This window comes from Physella acuta, unplaced genomic scaffold (genome assembly GCF_028476545.2).
Source record: "Physella acuta isolate Inbredline_101_S28 unplaced genomic scaffold, ASM2847654v3 ptg000272l, whole genome shotgun sequence".
In the NCBI taxonomy this organism is placed as follows: Eukaryota; Metazoa; Mollusca; class Gastropoda; family Physidae; genus Physella; species Physella acuta.
The window spans coordinates 446,294-461,005 of record NW_026731791.1 but is presented as its reverse complement, the minus strand read 5'-3'; the positions used below and the strand labels follow the sequence as shown (position 1 = coordinate 461,005).

The window sequence follows — 14,712 nt, the reverse complement described above, 5'->3', positions numbered from 1 at the left end:
AGAACTAAAACCACTAATGTCGACTGTACCTTGAGAATTAAGAATTAATAAATATGGAGTCCTTAAACAGATATTTCATTGTTATGGTTACAACATAAACAAAGGGTTGGCAACTCTGTAAAATAATTTTTATTCTACCTCAGAATCCAGCTATAGCCGATTTTATAGCCTATAACTAATATATAGGTCTAGAATATAAATCTAGATCTAGATTCATATGTCATAATGCCTCCCAAAAAAGGGAAAAAAGGTGGTAAGAAAGGTGGTAAGAAAAAAGGGAAGAAAAGTGGGAAAAAAGGCTCCGTCGTTTCAAACGAAACACCAAAAAATGTCGATCCTTCAGAAAAAGAAATTTTGCTTCAAGCAGAGTAAGTAGCCAAAACAAAAGGTCTTTTAATTTTAATAATTAATTAGTTACTTCTTACCCAAAATGATAATTCAGTGCTATGTTTTTCTTTACTTAGACTTGCCCAAGCGGCTTGAATATAGTTACATTTACATAAGTATTAAAGTAAGATGTTATTAGGCCTACCCAATTTCAGCACCATGGCATAAGCTTTGCTTATTTTACCAAGTGCTTAAACAAAGCATTTTTATATTAACTCTTTGCATGCATCTATAACATTATTATCTGTATTATTGCCACCAAATTAATTAAATAAGCCAAATAGCAAATAGGCCTATAGTATATAGGCCTACATAATGAAATTAGCCACTATAATATGCAGTTCCCACCTTTTCATTTAATTTACAGATTAGAAAAAGTTACACTTCAACTAGAGGCTGCGAAGATCAAGGTTGATGATTTGTATCCTTTGAAAAATCAAAACTGATTATTAAATCATAATAATTTTTTTATAAAAAAAATGATTTGGTTTAAAAAAATAATTAAAATTTGATTTTATTACAAAATGTCCAGTTATTAACGTTAACCCTTCTTAGAAAGCATGAAAATGAGTGGCTGCAAAATGAAGCTCAAAAGATTAGGATTGAAAGTGTAAGTATATAATAGATAAAAATTAAAATAGGAAGTATAAATATTAAATAAGTAAATAATTTAAAAAAAAAAAAAAAACAAGTAGAAAAGTACATGAATAAATTTAAAAAAAAATGAACTTTAAGAGAAGTCTGAAAAAGCCTGATGCAAATAAAGGAAAAAGCTTAGAAACTTCACTTGGTTAATTGTTGTAAATACACAAGCAGCAGTACACCAATTCTTGATTAAACTATGCTTGGAAGCTGGATACAGCAGAAGAGAAAACTCAAAAATCAAACAACTGTTTTCTTGTTGTTTGTTTTTGGATGGCAAGGGTATCTAAACAAATTCAGAATACAAGCAGGCTAAAATCAGAGTCAACTGTCTATATTGTGAACAAAAGGTTGAAACAAAATACTTTATTGTGTTGGAGGAAATCATAACATACATTACAATTAAGAATGAAGAAGTAGAAGTGATACATTAACTGAGTGTCTTATCCAGTTATTTTAAACTGACTGCATTGCTGGGATGGTGTGGTAGAATAGCACAGCATTTGACTGCTAGCCTGAAGGTCACTATAGTTTGGATTCTGGTTTGGACTTGTTACTGTAGAGCATCCCTGAGTCCACCCAGCTATGATGGGTACCTGACTTATATTGGGGAAAGTAAAGGCTGCTGGGCAAAGTGCTGATCACACCATCCCTTTCATATGCTGAGGTCCAGAAACTTATGAACTCAACTTCATATATGCCCAATAGATTGCTAGGTCTAAAGAGGAATTACTTTTTTAAAAATTGCTTTTAGGGTCAGGATTTGTTTTAATTTTTTTTCTAAAATTCTGGCAATCACTATTCAAATTCTTATCTAGATTTGACCTCTATTTTTTGGGTTATCAGTTGCATGCTCTACCACCAGACCACGTCTTCTCATCCAACCTTATTAAACACAGGAAAACCTTTGTTATTTTGTTTTTAAAATGCTTTAATATCCAGTATTTTTATTTTAGCATGAATACATGAGCTACATGGAGAAGAAAACCAGCAAAAGACAAACCACAATTATAACCCTAAGCGACCATAACAAACAGGAAATAAGAAACCTACAACTACAGAAGCAGAAAATGGAAGAAGAATTCGATAAAAAAAAGAGAAGTAAAGTTCTAGCCGTTATAATTAAATAACATTTTACGTAGCATGTAGGCCTACATTTGAACAGTGAAATCTGACTAAAATAGTAAATGAACAAATAGTAAAAAGAAATTCAGACTGATCCATAAAATGAACCCACAGGAAACACATTGAAACAATTTTTTTTTTAAACTGGGCATACACTTTGTTTTAGTCAGTTTTCGCTGTACTCAATCTTCCATAAATAATATAAATAAATCTAATTGTTTTTAAAAAAAGTTTAGGCCTACTTACATATTTATTTTCTCTATTGATGACTAAAAATAGAACAAATGTTTTATAACTTGGATTCATTTCAGATTTAGAAAATCTTCTTTTGGAAAAACAACATTTATTGGAAAAAACAAATCAGGAAATTAATGACTTACAAGAGTATAAGGCACGTAACAATTTTTGTTAATAAATCACAAAATTAATTTGACACTGAGTTGTAAGACACATCACAATTAGTATAAGTAGACTGAAGAGTTTGACACTTGAAAAAAATTTAGCATACTAACTCTATCTATCCCATTGGGGCACCATTGTTGACCTGCTCATAATGCTTCGTCTTTGTTCTCTGCTGCTCTTAGTGATTCTGCGAATGACAAACTGATCCATTCCTTGATGTCATTCAGCCATTTCCTTCATTGTCTCCCTCACCTTCTACTTCCTGGCACCTTACCCTACCAGATTATCTTCACTAAGACATTGAGAATCCTTATTAGGAAATATGAACCTCTATGTTAACATAATTTACTTTTACAATAACAATGGCGTAAGGGATATATTTTTTTTTTTTTATTTTTCACCATAATTTATACAAGTTTAAGTTGTTTCAGAAAGGATAATTGATCCTTATTTTTAGCTCAAAATTTAAAGCATTATAGGATGTTCATTTTAACAATTATTGATTGCCATTAGCATAAATTTTGTTAGTAACGTTATTTGTACTGTTGAAGAAACACCTCAGTAGCTATTAACAGTTATTTAATTATTATCAAACAGAAGAAAAATATTTTATAGTTGTAATTAAACCAAATCCAAGATGTAAAGAAAATTTTCACTTGCTGTCTATTAAGGACCTACAAGCAGATCAACTGAACAGAATAAAAGAATTGGAAGAGGAAGTGGTCAAAATGAGAAGGCACCACACCAAATGCATCCAGCAGATGAAGTCTGACTTCCTACGAGAAAAAAAAGAATTCCAGCAAAGCTCAGAAGAACGAGTTCAGTGTCTTGAAAAGAAAGCCAACCAGGTAAGCCTATTGGAACAATTTTTTTTTTAAATAAATGACGCCATCCAATTAAATCAGATATTCAAATATGTATTTAATTGATATCAATTACTGACTTCTGTCAATATATAAGAATATGCAAAGTATAAGTGAAGTCAAATTAGGGATCATTATTATCAGGGGCGGAACTACAGTGCCGCCAGACCCCGCAATGCGGGGGGGCCCACGTCATTTAGGGGCCCACGTTCGACCCTAATAGTTTTTAATATAGTTAAAAAAATCTAATTTTCTTGCAATTTTTTACTTAATGTTTGTTTTGTAAAACGATTACCATAGCTGCGGTTTGATTATCTTTATTCTATAGATACCATCTCCACACTGTTGTATATTTTTTCCCTTTGTTTTTAAACCACTGTGAAAGCCAAGTCCTCTTTCTCCTACAATTAAACTTAACAAAGATAAGCAAACGCTTAAACCACTTCCATGACTTATTTCCCTTTTTTAAATAGTCAAATTGGGGTGCTCATAAGCTCCTTTAAATAGATTTGTACTAAACAAATAAAAAAGCAATTAATTCTCTTACTAAATATTTTTTCATAAAGTACTTACTAAAGAATGACCTAGTATAAAAAAGGAAATGTATTTAAAATTAATAATATGAATACAAAAAAACATAAAAATAATCATAACACGAGACACCATTACTTCTACAAAGATTTCATGTTTTATATTCTTTTGGTAAGATAGATGTTCATAGAACCCCTTGCAGATAAAATGAAACTGAATTTTCTCAAAACACACTAATGCACTTACACACATGACATGATGTAGATCTAGTAATTTGTTTTAATTGAAAAAAAAATCTATATATATATATATATATATCTGGGTGGGGGGGGGCTAAAAAATTTTTTTGCGGGGTGGCCATTTTTTTCAAGTTCCGCCACTGATTATTATCATCCCTTAACCCTTTATTGGGGGTCATTGGGGAGCCACAGTTGACAATATAATTCTCCGCAATCCATCTAGTTCATCCGCTGCTCTGATTAGTTCTAAGCCTGGCAACCCCTTCCAATCCTTAATGTCCTTGCCTTCCTCTTCTTCTTTCTCCTGGCATACTGTATTTCAAAGTCGGGACAATATTTTTTAAATACAGGTTGAGTTACAATTGATGTTGAGATTGTCCTTGAGCCCACTCTATTATTATTTTTAATGGATATTTGACTAGGAAAATAGGCTGGTTTTGAAATTGAATATTTAATTGCTTGTTCAACTTACTGTAAATTGGGATGTACTTTTTTTCATCTCCACTTTTATGAGTGAGGATATGAAGTAGTGACTCTTGATTTAGTCCTCTTTACTTCATGAGTACCATAGGACCTCTACCATAATTTACCATTGTGTTCAATCCCAGGCTGTATATTTTGCAGTTTTCTAAGATGTCCCTGCTGTCTTTAGTTCTTCTAACAGAATCTGCCACCAGGTCTGCCTCCATTCATGCGCCTGATGTGTCACAGTTGTGCTTGCTTTTTGCCACTTGTGACCCACTCAGCGCCACCTTCATTAAAATTAATTTGAAAATTTATTTTTGATTTGCAGAAGGCAGTTCGGTGTCTGTCAGAACACACCACAAAATAAAATTAAGAGAACCGCTACAATTTGAGCTATTTGATAATCTATTTTTGCTTTACAGGAGGCAGTACAGTCAGTCAAAACCAACTAACAAAATAAAATTAAGAGAGTAAAGTAAAAGTAGTTAAGTTTCCCTTTCAAACCTGACGGTCTATGGGGCAAGTGAAGTAGAGTTCACTTGTTTCTGTGACCTCGGCATATGAAGAGATAGTGTGGTCAGCACTATGCCCAGCCGCCTTTACTTTCCCTAACGTGAGTTAGGTACCCATCAGAGTTCGGTGGACTCAGGGACGGTCTGCTGACTTGAACCCGGATTCGAACTCGAGACTTACAGGTTAGCAGTCCAGCTCTCTACTTCTAGACCACTCCATCCCAAAATTAAGAGAACAGCTACAATTTGAGCTATTCAATAATTTATTTTTGCTTTACAGGAGGCAGTTCAGTGTCTTTCTGAACACACCAACAAAATAAAATTAGAGAACAGGCAGCTGCGCCACGAGCTGATGGAACTGATCAAGATGACCCGTGCTTTAAACGAGCATCAGCAGACCCTGGAAGACCAGAAGCGCCAGCTCCTGAGGGAACAAAACTATGCTCATGATTTGAAGAAACTTAGAGAAGCCAGACAGAAGAAGTCTTTCAAGCCTTTAGAGGAGAGTCAGTTAGAAGATGAGCATTTGTATGCAACAGCAGCGGTCAGTTAGAGGATGGCCAGTTGTATTTAATAGCGGCAGTCAGTTAGAGGATGAGCATTTGTATGCAACAGCAGCGGTCAGTTAGAGGATGGCCAGTTGTATTTAATAGCGGCAGTCAGTTAGTTGATGAGCAGTTGTATTTAACAGCTGCGGTCAGGTAGTTGATGAGCAGTTGTATTTAACAGCGGCGGTCAGTTAGTGGATGAGCAGTTGTATTTAACAGCGGCGGTCAGTTAGTGGATGACTAGTTATATTCAACAGCGGCAGTTAGTTAGAAAAGTAACAGTTGTATTTAACATAGATACAAAAGTCATCACTGTATTTTAAAAGAGGCAGTTACAATGCAAAAAACATAGTAATAAGACAGTAATTTGTAGGGATAACTATTAGTGTACATATTTTTACAAGTGTGATGTAAACTTGATGTGAGAAATTGTTTTTTTATAAATGTAACAGGATTAAAAGTATACTTATTAAAATATGCAATAATCTTATGTTATTTGGTTTGCATTTAAATATTCAATGATTATCGTAATCTTTGTGCCTATTTATATTCAATAAATGCATCACTAATTCACTGAGTGCCAAAGTGCTCAGGTAAAAAGTATAATTTGCCTGAGTCATACCAAGAATGCAATTTACAAAATAAATATATAGAACACCCTGTTTAACAATAAGCTTTTAAATGCACTGAGAATAAGAAAATATAAGAAAACTAAACAAAGTAATTTGCTTTTTTCAAAGGAAACAAATTAGTCTTATTTTCAGTGCATTTTAATTAGTTTAAAATGTAGTTTTTTGCCAAATGTGTTTTATTTTCCACTTTTAAGTAATTCATTCTAAAGGAAGTGGATACCACACAGCTACGTCTTCAAATATTTTTGTGTTAAACTCTATAAGAAGCATGCAACACTCCAGCAATAAATCACTCAGCCGAGAAAAAAGGTTACTGTTAAGTCGCAGTATTCAGAACAATATTTTAAAAAGGTGAATCACTGCAATAACCAATGCTGCTTTTTTCTAACAAAATAAAGCTTATTCAACTTTTCCTTTAACATCAAAATATATTTAGTATATGGTATACTGGGCAGTTTCTGGTTGACATAGAAGTAGAATTCATTAAAATAAGCATTCACTTATCATAGGGGTATCCTTTTAAAATGTTTTATTTATTTATTAATCAAATAGCAGGTTACTGATATTGAGTAAATGTAATGCAATTTGTATATTAGAAGTAAGTTTTATGAGAACTAACATATTTCTGTGACGTCCAGATCATTGGGGGGGGGGGGGGGTACAATGACATTTACACATGTCTGTCAAAGTTGATCTGTGTGCACTAGAAAGTTAAAAGTTCTAAAATCTATGGCTGTTGCAAAAGCAGGACACCCAATATAAATGATTCAGATTTTGAATTTAAAAAATAGAAAACACTCAAGCTTATTCAGAAAAAAAAGGACTCTGTTGGAAATCTTAAAACAATATTTAATTGAAATGTATTATGTATGATACATTAGTTTATATCAAAAGATTTTAAATCATTGCTACACAAACTAAACCTTATTTTAAAGGTAACAATTATTGGTTCAATTTTCTTCACGATTTAAAGGCAACAAAAAACTTTGACAAAAAGCCAAGGACAGCAAAAAACATTTGCAGTATCTTTCTTGGCTGAGAGGCAAATCAAGTTCCCTGTACCTCTTCCAAAGATGTGAGGGAATATGAACCTGCTCGGTGTACTGTTCATCCTCAATTTTCTTCACGATGTGCTGGCCACTGATTCGCTCACCACCAACGACCAAGTCAAATATTTTAGAAACGAAGGTGTTGCTGGCGTAGAATACTTTGTGCTGCCCGCTGGTTTTTATGTCCTTGTTGATCAAAGTCTGTAGTGCCATCTGCATCTGACCGATGAATAAACGAAACTGGATGTTGGAATTTGAAGCTTGTTTGTACATCCGGCTTTCAAACAGGTAAATATTTGATACAGGTAGTTTGTCAACTATCTCCATAGCCTGTTAGGGAAACAAAGATTTAATTTATTGGTGAATTGTAACAATGTTATTTAACAAATTATACAATGTTATTTTAAAGAAAGACAGTTACAAAATTAATATATGCAAAGAGCAAAATATAATACAGGGCATTTGTTTACATTTTTATTTTTTTGCATATTATTACATACAAGTTCCTACATGATATTTGGGTCTAAGTTTTGGTAACTATAAATTTATTAATAAAGTAAAACAACAGAAGCTAACATTTTCCACAAGTTCTTGATTCCTAATCAATGACATTTTCAGCATTACTAAGACATAACTATTGTCTTAAGTTGGGTGCCCTAAATGTCAGTCTTGATAAAACTTATAACTTTACCTGATTTCTAAGTATTAATTTTGTAACTGTAAACAGGGAGATTATAAAATTCTGCGATTGTGAAAAACATAAGGTCATACCTGTAAAAAGCATTGTCTGTAAATGGGTAACTATAGTAGTTTGTGATCAGAAAAAAATATGTCCATTTCCTGTAGTTAGGTGTCTATACAATTTTAAGATCAGAAAACAAACCTAGGGTCCTACCTCTAAAAAAATGTCTGTAGGTAGGTAGGTGTCTATACAATTTTGAGATCAGAAATAAACCTAGGGTCCTACCTCTAAAAAAATGTCTGTAGGTGGGTGTTTATACAAGTTTGAGCTGGGAAAGAAAAAATGACCCCATTGAGTCAGCTCAAGATCCCTGGTCATGGTAGCATAGTGAACAGAATCTAAGCAGACTTCTACACTGGTCACATTGGTAAGGCTCTATGGGAGAGAAAAGAAAGTCAAGACGTGGTATAATATTTGTGTTCCTTAAATTTTAATTAAATTTGAATTTAATTATCAATTATATTTTTTTGGGGATAAAGTCAGTAGCAAAACATCCAATAAAAAAAGGGAATATGCTGAAATAAAAAAAAAATAATAATTGCTTGATTATGTAACTGGTTGCATGCTTTAACACTGATAAATATGGGATAAAATTACACAGGAAGGCTTGAAAACGTGCTATTAATAAGCGAGGATTCCTCTTTAGACCTAACGATCCATTGGGCAGATGAAGTGGAGTTCGTAAGTTTCTTGACCTTCGCATATAAAGGGGTAATGTGGTCAGCACTATGCCCAGCCATCTTTACTTTCCCTAATGTAAGTTAGGTATCCATCAGAGTTGGGTGGTCTCAGGGACTTTCCACTAACTTGAACCCGGATTCGAACTCGAGACTTTGGGGTACCAGTCTAGCGCTCTACCATTAGGCTATGCCGTCCCACATATAATTAAAATTTAATTATTATTAGCATTTGTTTTATTCTTTAAGAAAAGTTTGATCAGAACTATTAGTTTAATTTTAGAACTAATTTCATTAGAAAACTGGGCCCCATTTGGCTCATGAATAACACCCAACAGCTGGAGGAAGTAACAACATTTTTAAATATAAGGGGATGCAAAGTATTATAAAAACCCTCATAGAATAAAAAAGTAACATAAGGTCTTTACTGAAGAATAAAAAGTATTTAAAATATATAGTTGAAGATGTTATACATAAAAATAATTTCTAGTGTATGCCTAAATCTTTAGGTGGTGTTGTCTCTGACTTTAAAATAATATAAATGTATTTACATTTTTAATTTGGAATCACTCAACCAAAATAACTGACCTTTAAGTCTTGAAGAATCAACTTAGGATGAAAATGGTTTTCAATTTTCATGGTTTGTGATGATTCAGCTGCAGGTTTGCGTTTCTTTTCAGACAAGTCAGGCTCTGCCATCAACTTTTCACAGATTTGCTTTAACCTAAGCTCACGAATTCCTTTTATATTCATGAGTTCTTCTATAGAAGAGATGGTACCTTTGGCTTCCCTGTACTGGCAAATATTGGTACAGAATGAAAAAGGGATATGCTGACGATCCCTAAAATTAGAAAAAAATGTAACATTGTTAGACAAAACTGGAAAAGTCTATTTTTTGAAATTTATTTTTTCAAGTGAAATATCATTTCCCTTAATTGTTTCTTCTTCTTCACTTTTTTTCAACACCACCAATTTCTTGAAATGTATACAGTCTGCAAGGATAAAATGAAAATGACCAGTCTGTTGTGTGTTGTAGCTATCAAAGTAAGCTTAACCAAACAGATAACTCCTTAAAATTGATCAATGATCAAATCACAGTCAGCTAAACGTACTTTTCCTAGAGAATAAAGCAAACTGATGATTTTATAAACTTCAGCACCCTTGGTTTTTAAAAATACAGGTCCAGGTAAGGAGCTGCATTTATCAAAGTCAAATTCAGTTGTGATTTAACAAACAACCTATCAACTAAAATAAAAACTTTCTGCCTGATATTCCATTAGCACATCTAAAAATGAACTTTGCTTGTTTTCCCCACATTTTTAACACCTCTCCAGCATAACCTAAATCTATCTTAAGAACAGAATTCAACCTTAAGTCAGTCTATTAGCAGCAGCTCAGGTATGGATTCAGCAATTTAAAACTTTCCAACATATCCATATATGATAGGCCTTAGCAGGCTCTTGCAAAAGGTTATAACAACATAGGCTCGGCACACTGGTATTTCTCCTAATACTATTCAATGGGTTTAGTTACATAGTATGGTAGCACAGGCTTGGAACACTGGTATTTCTCCTTATGTTGTTCAATGGGTTTAGCTACACTAATTATAAATGACATACTTGCCATACAGAACATATTCCTCATACACTCTTTCACACAATCAATTGATTTTGTTGCAGGGTTTTTTAACTTTAATTCCTGTTTTCAACTTCAGCAACATAGCAATTCATAGAATAATAAATGTTTAGCCCACCTGCGTAACACTGTATGACAATATTAATGTCAAGCGCCCCTTTGGTGGGCAGCAGTATTTGCCAACCAGCTAATGCCACAATAATGCAGGGAATAAACTTCTTGCTCAGTCACCTTTTGAAAATCTTCCAAATGTGCTGGTGTGTCTTTAATCAAAGTATGCAATGCTGAGGTGTGGGACAACCCCCATACCATCTTTAGCTGCTAGGAAACAATTGTGTTATGTAAAGTGTGAGTGAAGTCCCAGGAGCCAATGTCAATCAAATTATTGCCATAAGTTGTCAGTTACTTCAAGACCAAATTTACATTCGGTACATTAATGGACTTAACTTTTCAACCAGATTTTTCCTTCCACTGTGGTAGCAAATGTATCCAATAAAATAATACATATGAAGAACAAGAATGTCTGAGAAAAATCTAACGTGAAGTATCTAATTTTTACTTTATTCTTGTCCCACATGCCTTGTAAGAATACTTCGGATCCAACAGCACTACACCAAGTAAGAAATACAACAGCAAAGCACTTCTCTTAAAGTATTCCAAAGAAAAAGAAGTGGTAATGGCAACACCAGCAGAAACTGTGACTAGCAAAACTAAATATTATCATGTTTTGCTGGTCACGATGATAGGTCCTGCCAGGGCAAAATAAAATGAGGTAGACCAAGAAACACCCAAATTAAGTTTTTTTCAGAAATGTTAATTATAGTACATAAACAAGAGCATCTTACCTCATATCTTCATTTGTCAGTGTGTTCAAGTTGTGTAATATCTTTTTCCTCTCTTCATCAGTTAGGTTAAGTTTGGTCTCTGATTGTTTGGATTGTTCAGGGGTTGTAAGATTACACAGTAATCTGCAATGCTGCAATAAATAATAAAAATAGATTTTTTGCAGGCCCAATTAAATGATTAGGCGCCTTAATGACATGGTCATGCAGAATATTTTTAAAAACAGAAAAAAAAAAGAGTAAAAGTCTAGGCCTAGGCCCTAATCAAAACTTAGGCCTATAGGCTAACTTTTTTGTCCCTCAGAAAGTAAAATAAAATACAAATCTAAGAAAATAGGCCACATTTGCACGGCGCGTTACGCGTAAGGCCGCCTTTGCGCAGCTCGCACCGCGTTACGCTTAATCTTTACCCTAGGTGGCACGCGATCTAAAAAACAACAGATATCAGTATCATGACTGCCCGATTTTTTTTTTCATGGTAACAATTTAATGTTGACATAGATCTAGATCGAGTTTAAGTGTATTTATTATTATTTCAAGACCAAAGAGTCTAGCACTTGTAAAAAAACAATACAGTGTAGTGTCAATACGTTAACCTTTAGGCCTAGCTATCTAGCATGCGTGATAATAGATCTAAGTCTATATTATTTATCCTATGTGAACTTAAAAAAAATATTTCAATTTGCTTGAGGAAGAGAGAAGTGAAGACAGATGATCTCGCGAACTTGTGTTCATTCTATGACGTATGCTTTAGGCCTGCTGAACTCACAGTGATCTCGCCAACCGTGGGCCGTGGTGGGTTTTTCCACTCACGGGATAGTAAACGTAAGGCAAGCAAGCAATCACGCCAGTGACGATGCTTGGAAACTTTACAAAAAAAAAAAAAAAAGAATCATAGTCTACGTCATATTTTCAATATGAAAAAATGTATTAAAAAATAGTACTGGCCGAGCTAACCCCGGGTTCGAACTGGGAACTCCGGGTCTAAGAACTACAGTTTACAGCTGGCACACTGTTGACTCAACCACACTGGATGTGATAGAGAAGTAAAAAGTAAGCATTTTCAATTACGATATGGCAAATCCAACTTGCAAGACGCGTAGTCTATTCCTTAGGGGCCACGCTCTGCAAGACGTGTAGTGCACTGTAGTCACTTCGAAGAAAATAATACAAAAATAGACTGTTTAGGCCTATTATTCATAAATATTAAATAAAGTGTCTTCGTTTTCAATTACCTGTGTTGTTCCTCCTGCACAGAGCTGCTTCAACTCAGACAGATAATGACGAATTTTCCTCGTTTGGATTTTGAAATGGTTAAGTTTAGAAAATGACATTGAAAGCTGCATCATTTATAAGTCTCTCGTGGGCACAAGTAACAGGTCAATGTTCTTTAACTTTCAATTTAATTTCAATTTGACAGTGGTGTGTACTGCGTATTGGTCAGTGGTGGTTCAGGTTCATCAACTTCTCATCAGGATATCGGTTACATCAGACCTCACATCAGCCAGTCTCTGACTGATCTTTTCTTTAAGTTAAAGTAGTATGTAGCATTAGAACAAAGGGAGATAATTTTCATACAAAAACCTGCCCAGAGCTCTTGACTGATTTTTCAAATTTTGTTTTTACCACTGTCTCTTATTAATTTTAAATTAATATCTTATTAATTTCCAATACACAAAGCAACTACATTTTCAAAATCTACTGAGGTTCAGCTATAGCCTAATGCAATTACTTTTGATTTTCTTTCATTTTTGCCTATAAAAAAATTGATTTGAAAACAATATATGCTCTAAATCAACTTTATTTTAATATATAAACACTTGCCTGCACACAAAACTATGCAAAATCAGTTAAATAAACCACTTGTGGTTCTTATTTTATAAAGAAATTGGGATAGAATTTTACAAATACATTTTTTATGAATTTTTAAAGATTTGGACCTTTATCAGTCATGTTGTTTTTTCCTATATAATTAGTCATAGTAAAAATGTACATTTTTAAAAATAAAGCATAACATCAAACAGAAACAAGCCTGCACAATTATTAATGCAAATTTACATAAAGGAAACACCCCTGATTCATAATTTATCATTAGAATTCAAAAATGTTTTGCAAACATATTTTATAAAATTTTCATTTTTGTTTCCCACTAGTTTCATTTTTTACAGAGATTATATAAGACCATACATTTTAAACAGAAAAAAAATTATTTCTCCTCTCCTGTTGAAGCTAGAAATATAAATTTGGTACCAATGGAATTCTTAATCCTTCCTCTAACTAACTCATATGATTTTAAGATTAAATACTCAAAAATTAATTTTGAATGCTACAACCTAAGTTAAAGACTAACTCTGAATCATGAATGATGAATCTGAATCAAATTGATATTTTTTTACTGCTTGGTCTGTTAAAATCCAGTTATAAATCTAATAATATTATAGGCCTATACATCTAGAATTACTAGATTCTAATACTTTAATATGTAGTTTTGTTTCTGTAAATGAGATTAGTTAGGCCTACTTACTAACTAACTGTTAACTGAGCTTAGGCCTAGGTAACGAACTTGAAAAACGAAAGTGTATATTTAGATTTCGTTTCGATAAACTCTTTATTGTTGTTTTTATATTGTGAAGGGTTTTATTAAAATTATGCTATTTCAACAAAACAAACTAAAGTTATACTTTCACTTAGTTGACTTAGCCTTACGGGGGGGGGGGTGACACAATGGCGAAAAATATGTAAAAAATACAGAAGAGGTATGCTTTTTGCCAGTTCAGTGATTAATTTGAATTAATCCATATGTATTAGTAAGTGACTATACACAAACATCTTTACCATTACCTGTGCACATTTTAAAACTATCACCCAGGAGTGGGGCGATGGGGGTGGGGGGCGGGAGACCTATTTGAAATGTACAAAGTAAAAAAGGTTTTGTTGAGTCTTTTAAATAACAAGTCAATCAACGACAAAGGAGGGGGGGGTGACACTAAAGTCTAATAATTTACAATGAAAACAATGCTTGTTTGCATTAATCAGTAAGTGGATTTATATAATGTGTGCACAAATCGATGCCATTTAATAGGCTAAAGGAGGGGGGGGGTGACACTAAAGTCTAATAATTTACAATGAAAACAATGCTTGTTTGCATTAATCAGTAGGTGGATTTATATAATGTGTGCACAAATCGATGCCATTTAATAGGCTAAATGGGAGGGGGGGGGGGGTAACACCAATTGCAACTATATATATATATATATATATATATATATATATATATATATATATATATATATATATATATATATATATATATATATATATATATATATATAGGCCTATGTAGATATTATAAAGTTTTATAAAGTTTACACATGGGCCACGATAAACATAAATAGGCTACAACGTTAAATAGGCTAGCATG

At 33.2% G+C, this 14,712-nt stretch overlaps 2 protein-coding genes across 3 annotated transcripts; one reads left to right on the top strand and one right to left on the bottom strand.

The window, feature by feature from the left end:
* The first annotated feature begins 99 nt into the window (after window positions 1-99).
* Window positions 100-6,188, top strand: LOC131939265 (basal body-orientation factor 1). Its single transcript, XM_059297468.1, has 7 exons — window positions 100-368; window positions 755-808; window positions 943-997; window positions 1,986-2,130; window positions 2,466-2,545; window positions 3,228-3,404; window positions 5,447-6,188. The coding sequence occupies exons 1-7, from the start codon at window positions 226-228 to the stop codon at window positions 5,717-5,719; spliced, it is 927 nt and encodes a 308-aa protein (XP_059153451.1). The 5' UTR covers window positions 100-225; the 3' UTR covers window positions 5,720-6,188.
* A 992-nt stretch (window positions 6,189-7,180) lies between these two features.
* Window positions 7,181-12,823, bottom strand: LOC131939284 (transcription elongation factor, mitochondrial). Of its 2 annotated transcripts, none has more exons than XM_059297498.1 (5): window positions 12,527-12,823; window positions 11,295-11,425; window positions 9,403-9,655; window positions 8,363-8,512; window positions 7,181-7,725 (listed from the first exon to the last, which is right to left on the bottom strand). In XM_059297498.1, exons 1-5 carry the CDS (start codon window positions 12,638-12,640, stop codon window positions 7,297-7,299), a joined length of 1,077 nt encoding a protein of 358 aa, XP_059153481.1. In that variant the 5' UTR covers window positions 12,641-12,823; the 3' UTR covers window positions 7,181-7,296. The 2 variants fall into 2 exon arrangements, with proteins under 2 accessions (XP_059153481.1, XP_059153482.1); XM_059297499.1 differs by lacking the exon at window positions 12,527-12,823 and adding an exon at window positions 12,363-12,443.
* Window positions 12,824-14,712: the final 1,889 nt, after the last annotated feature.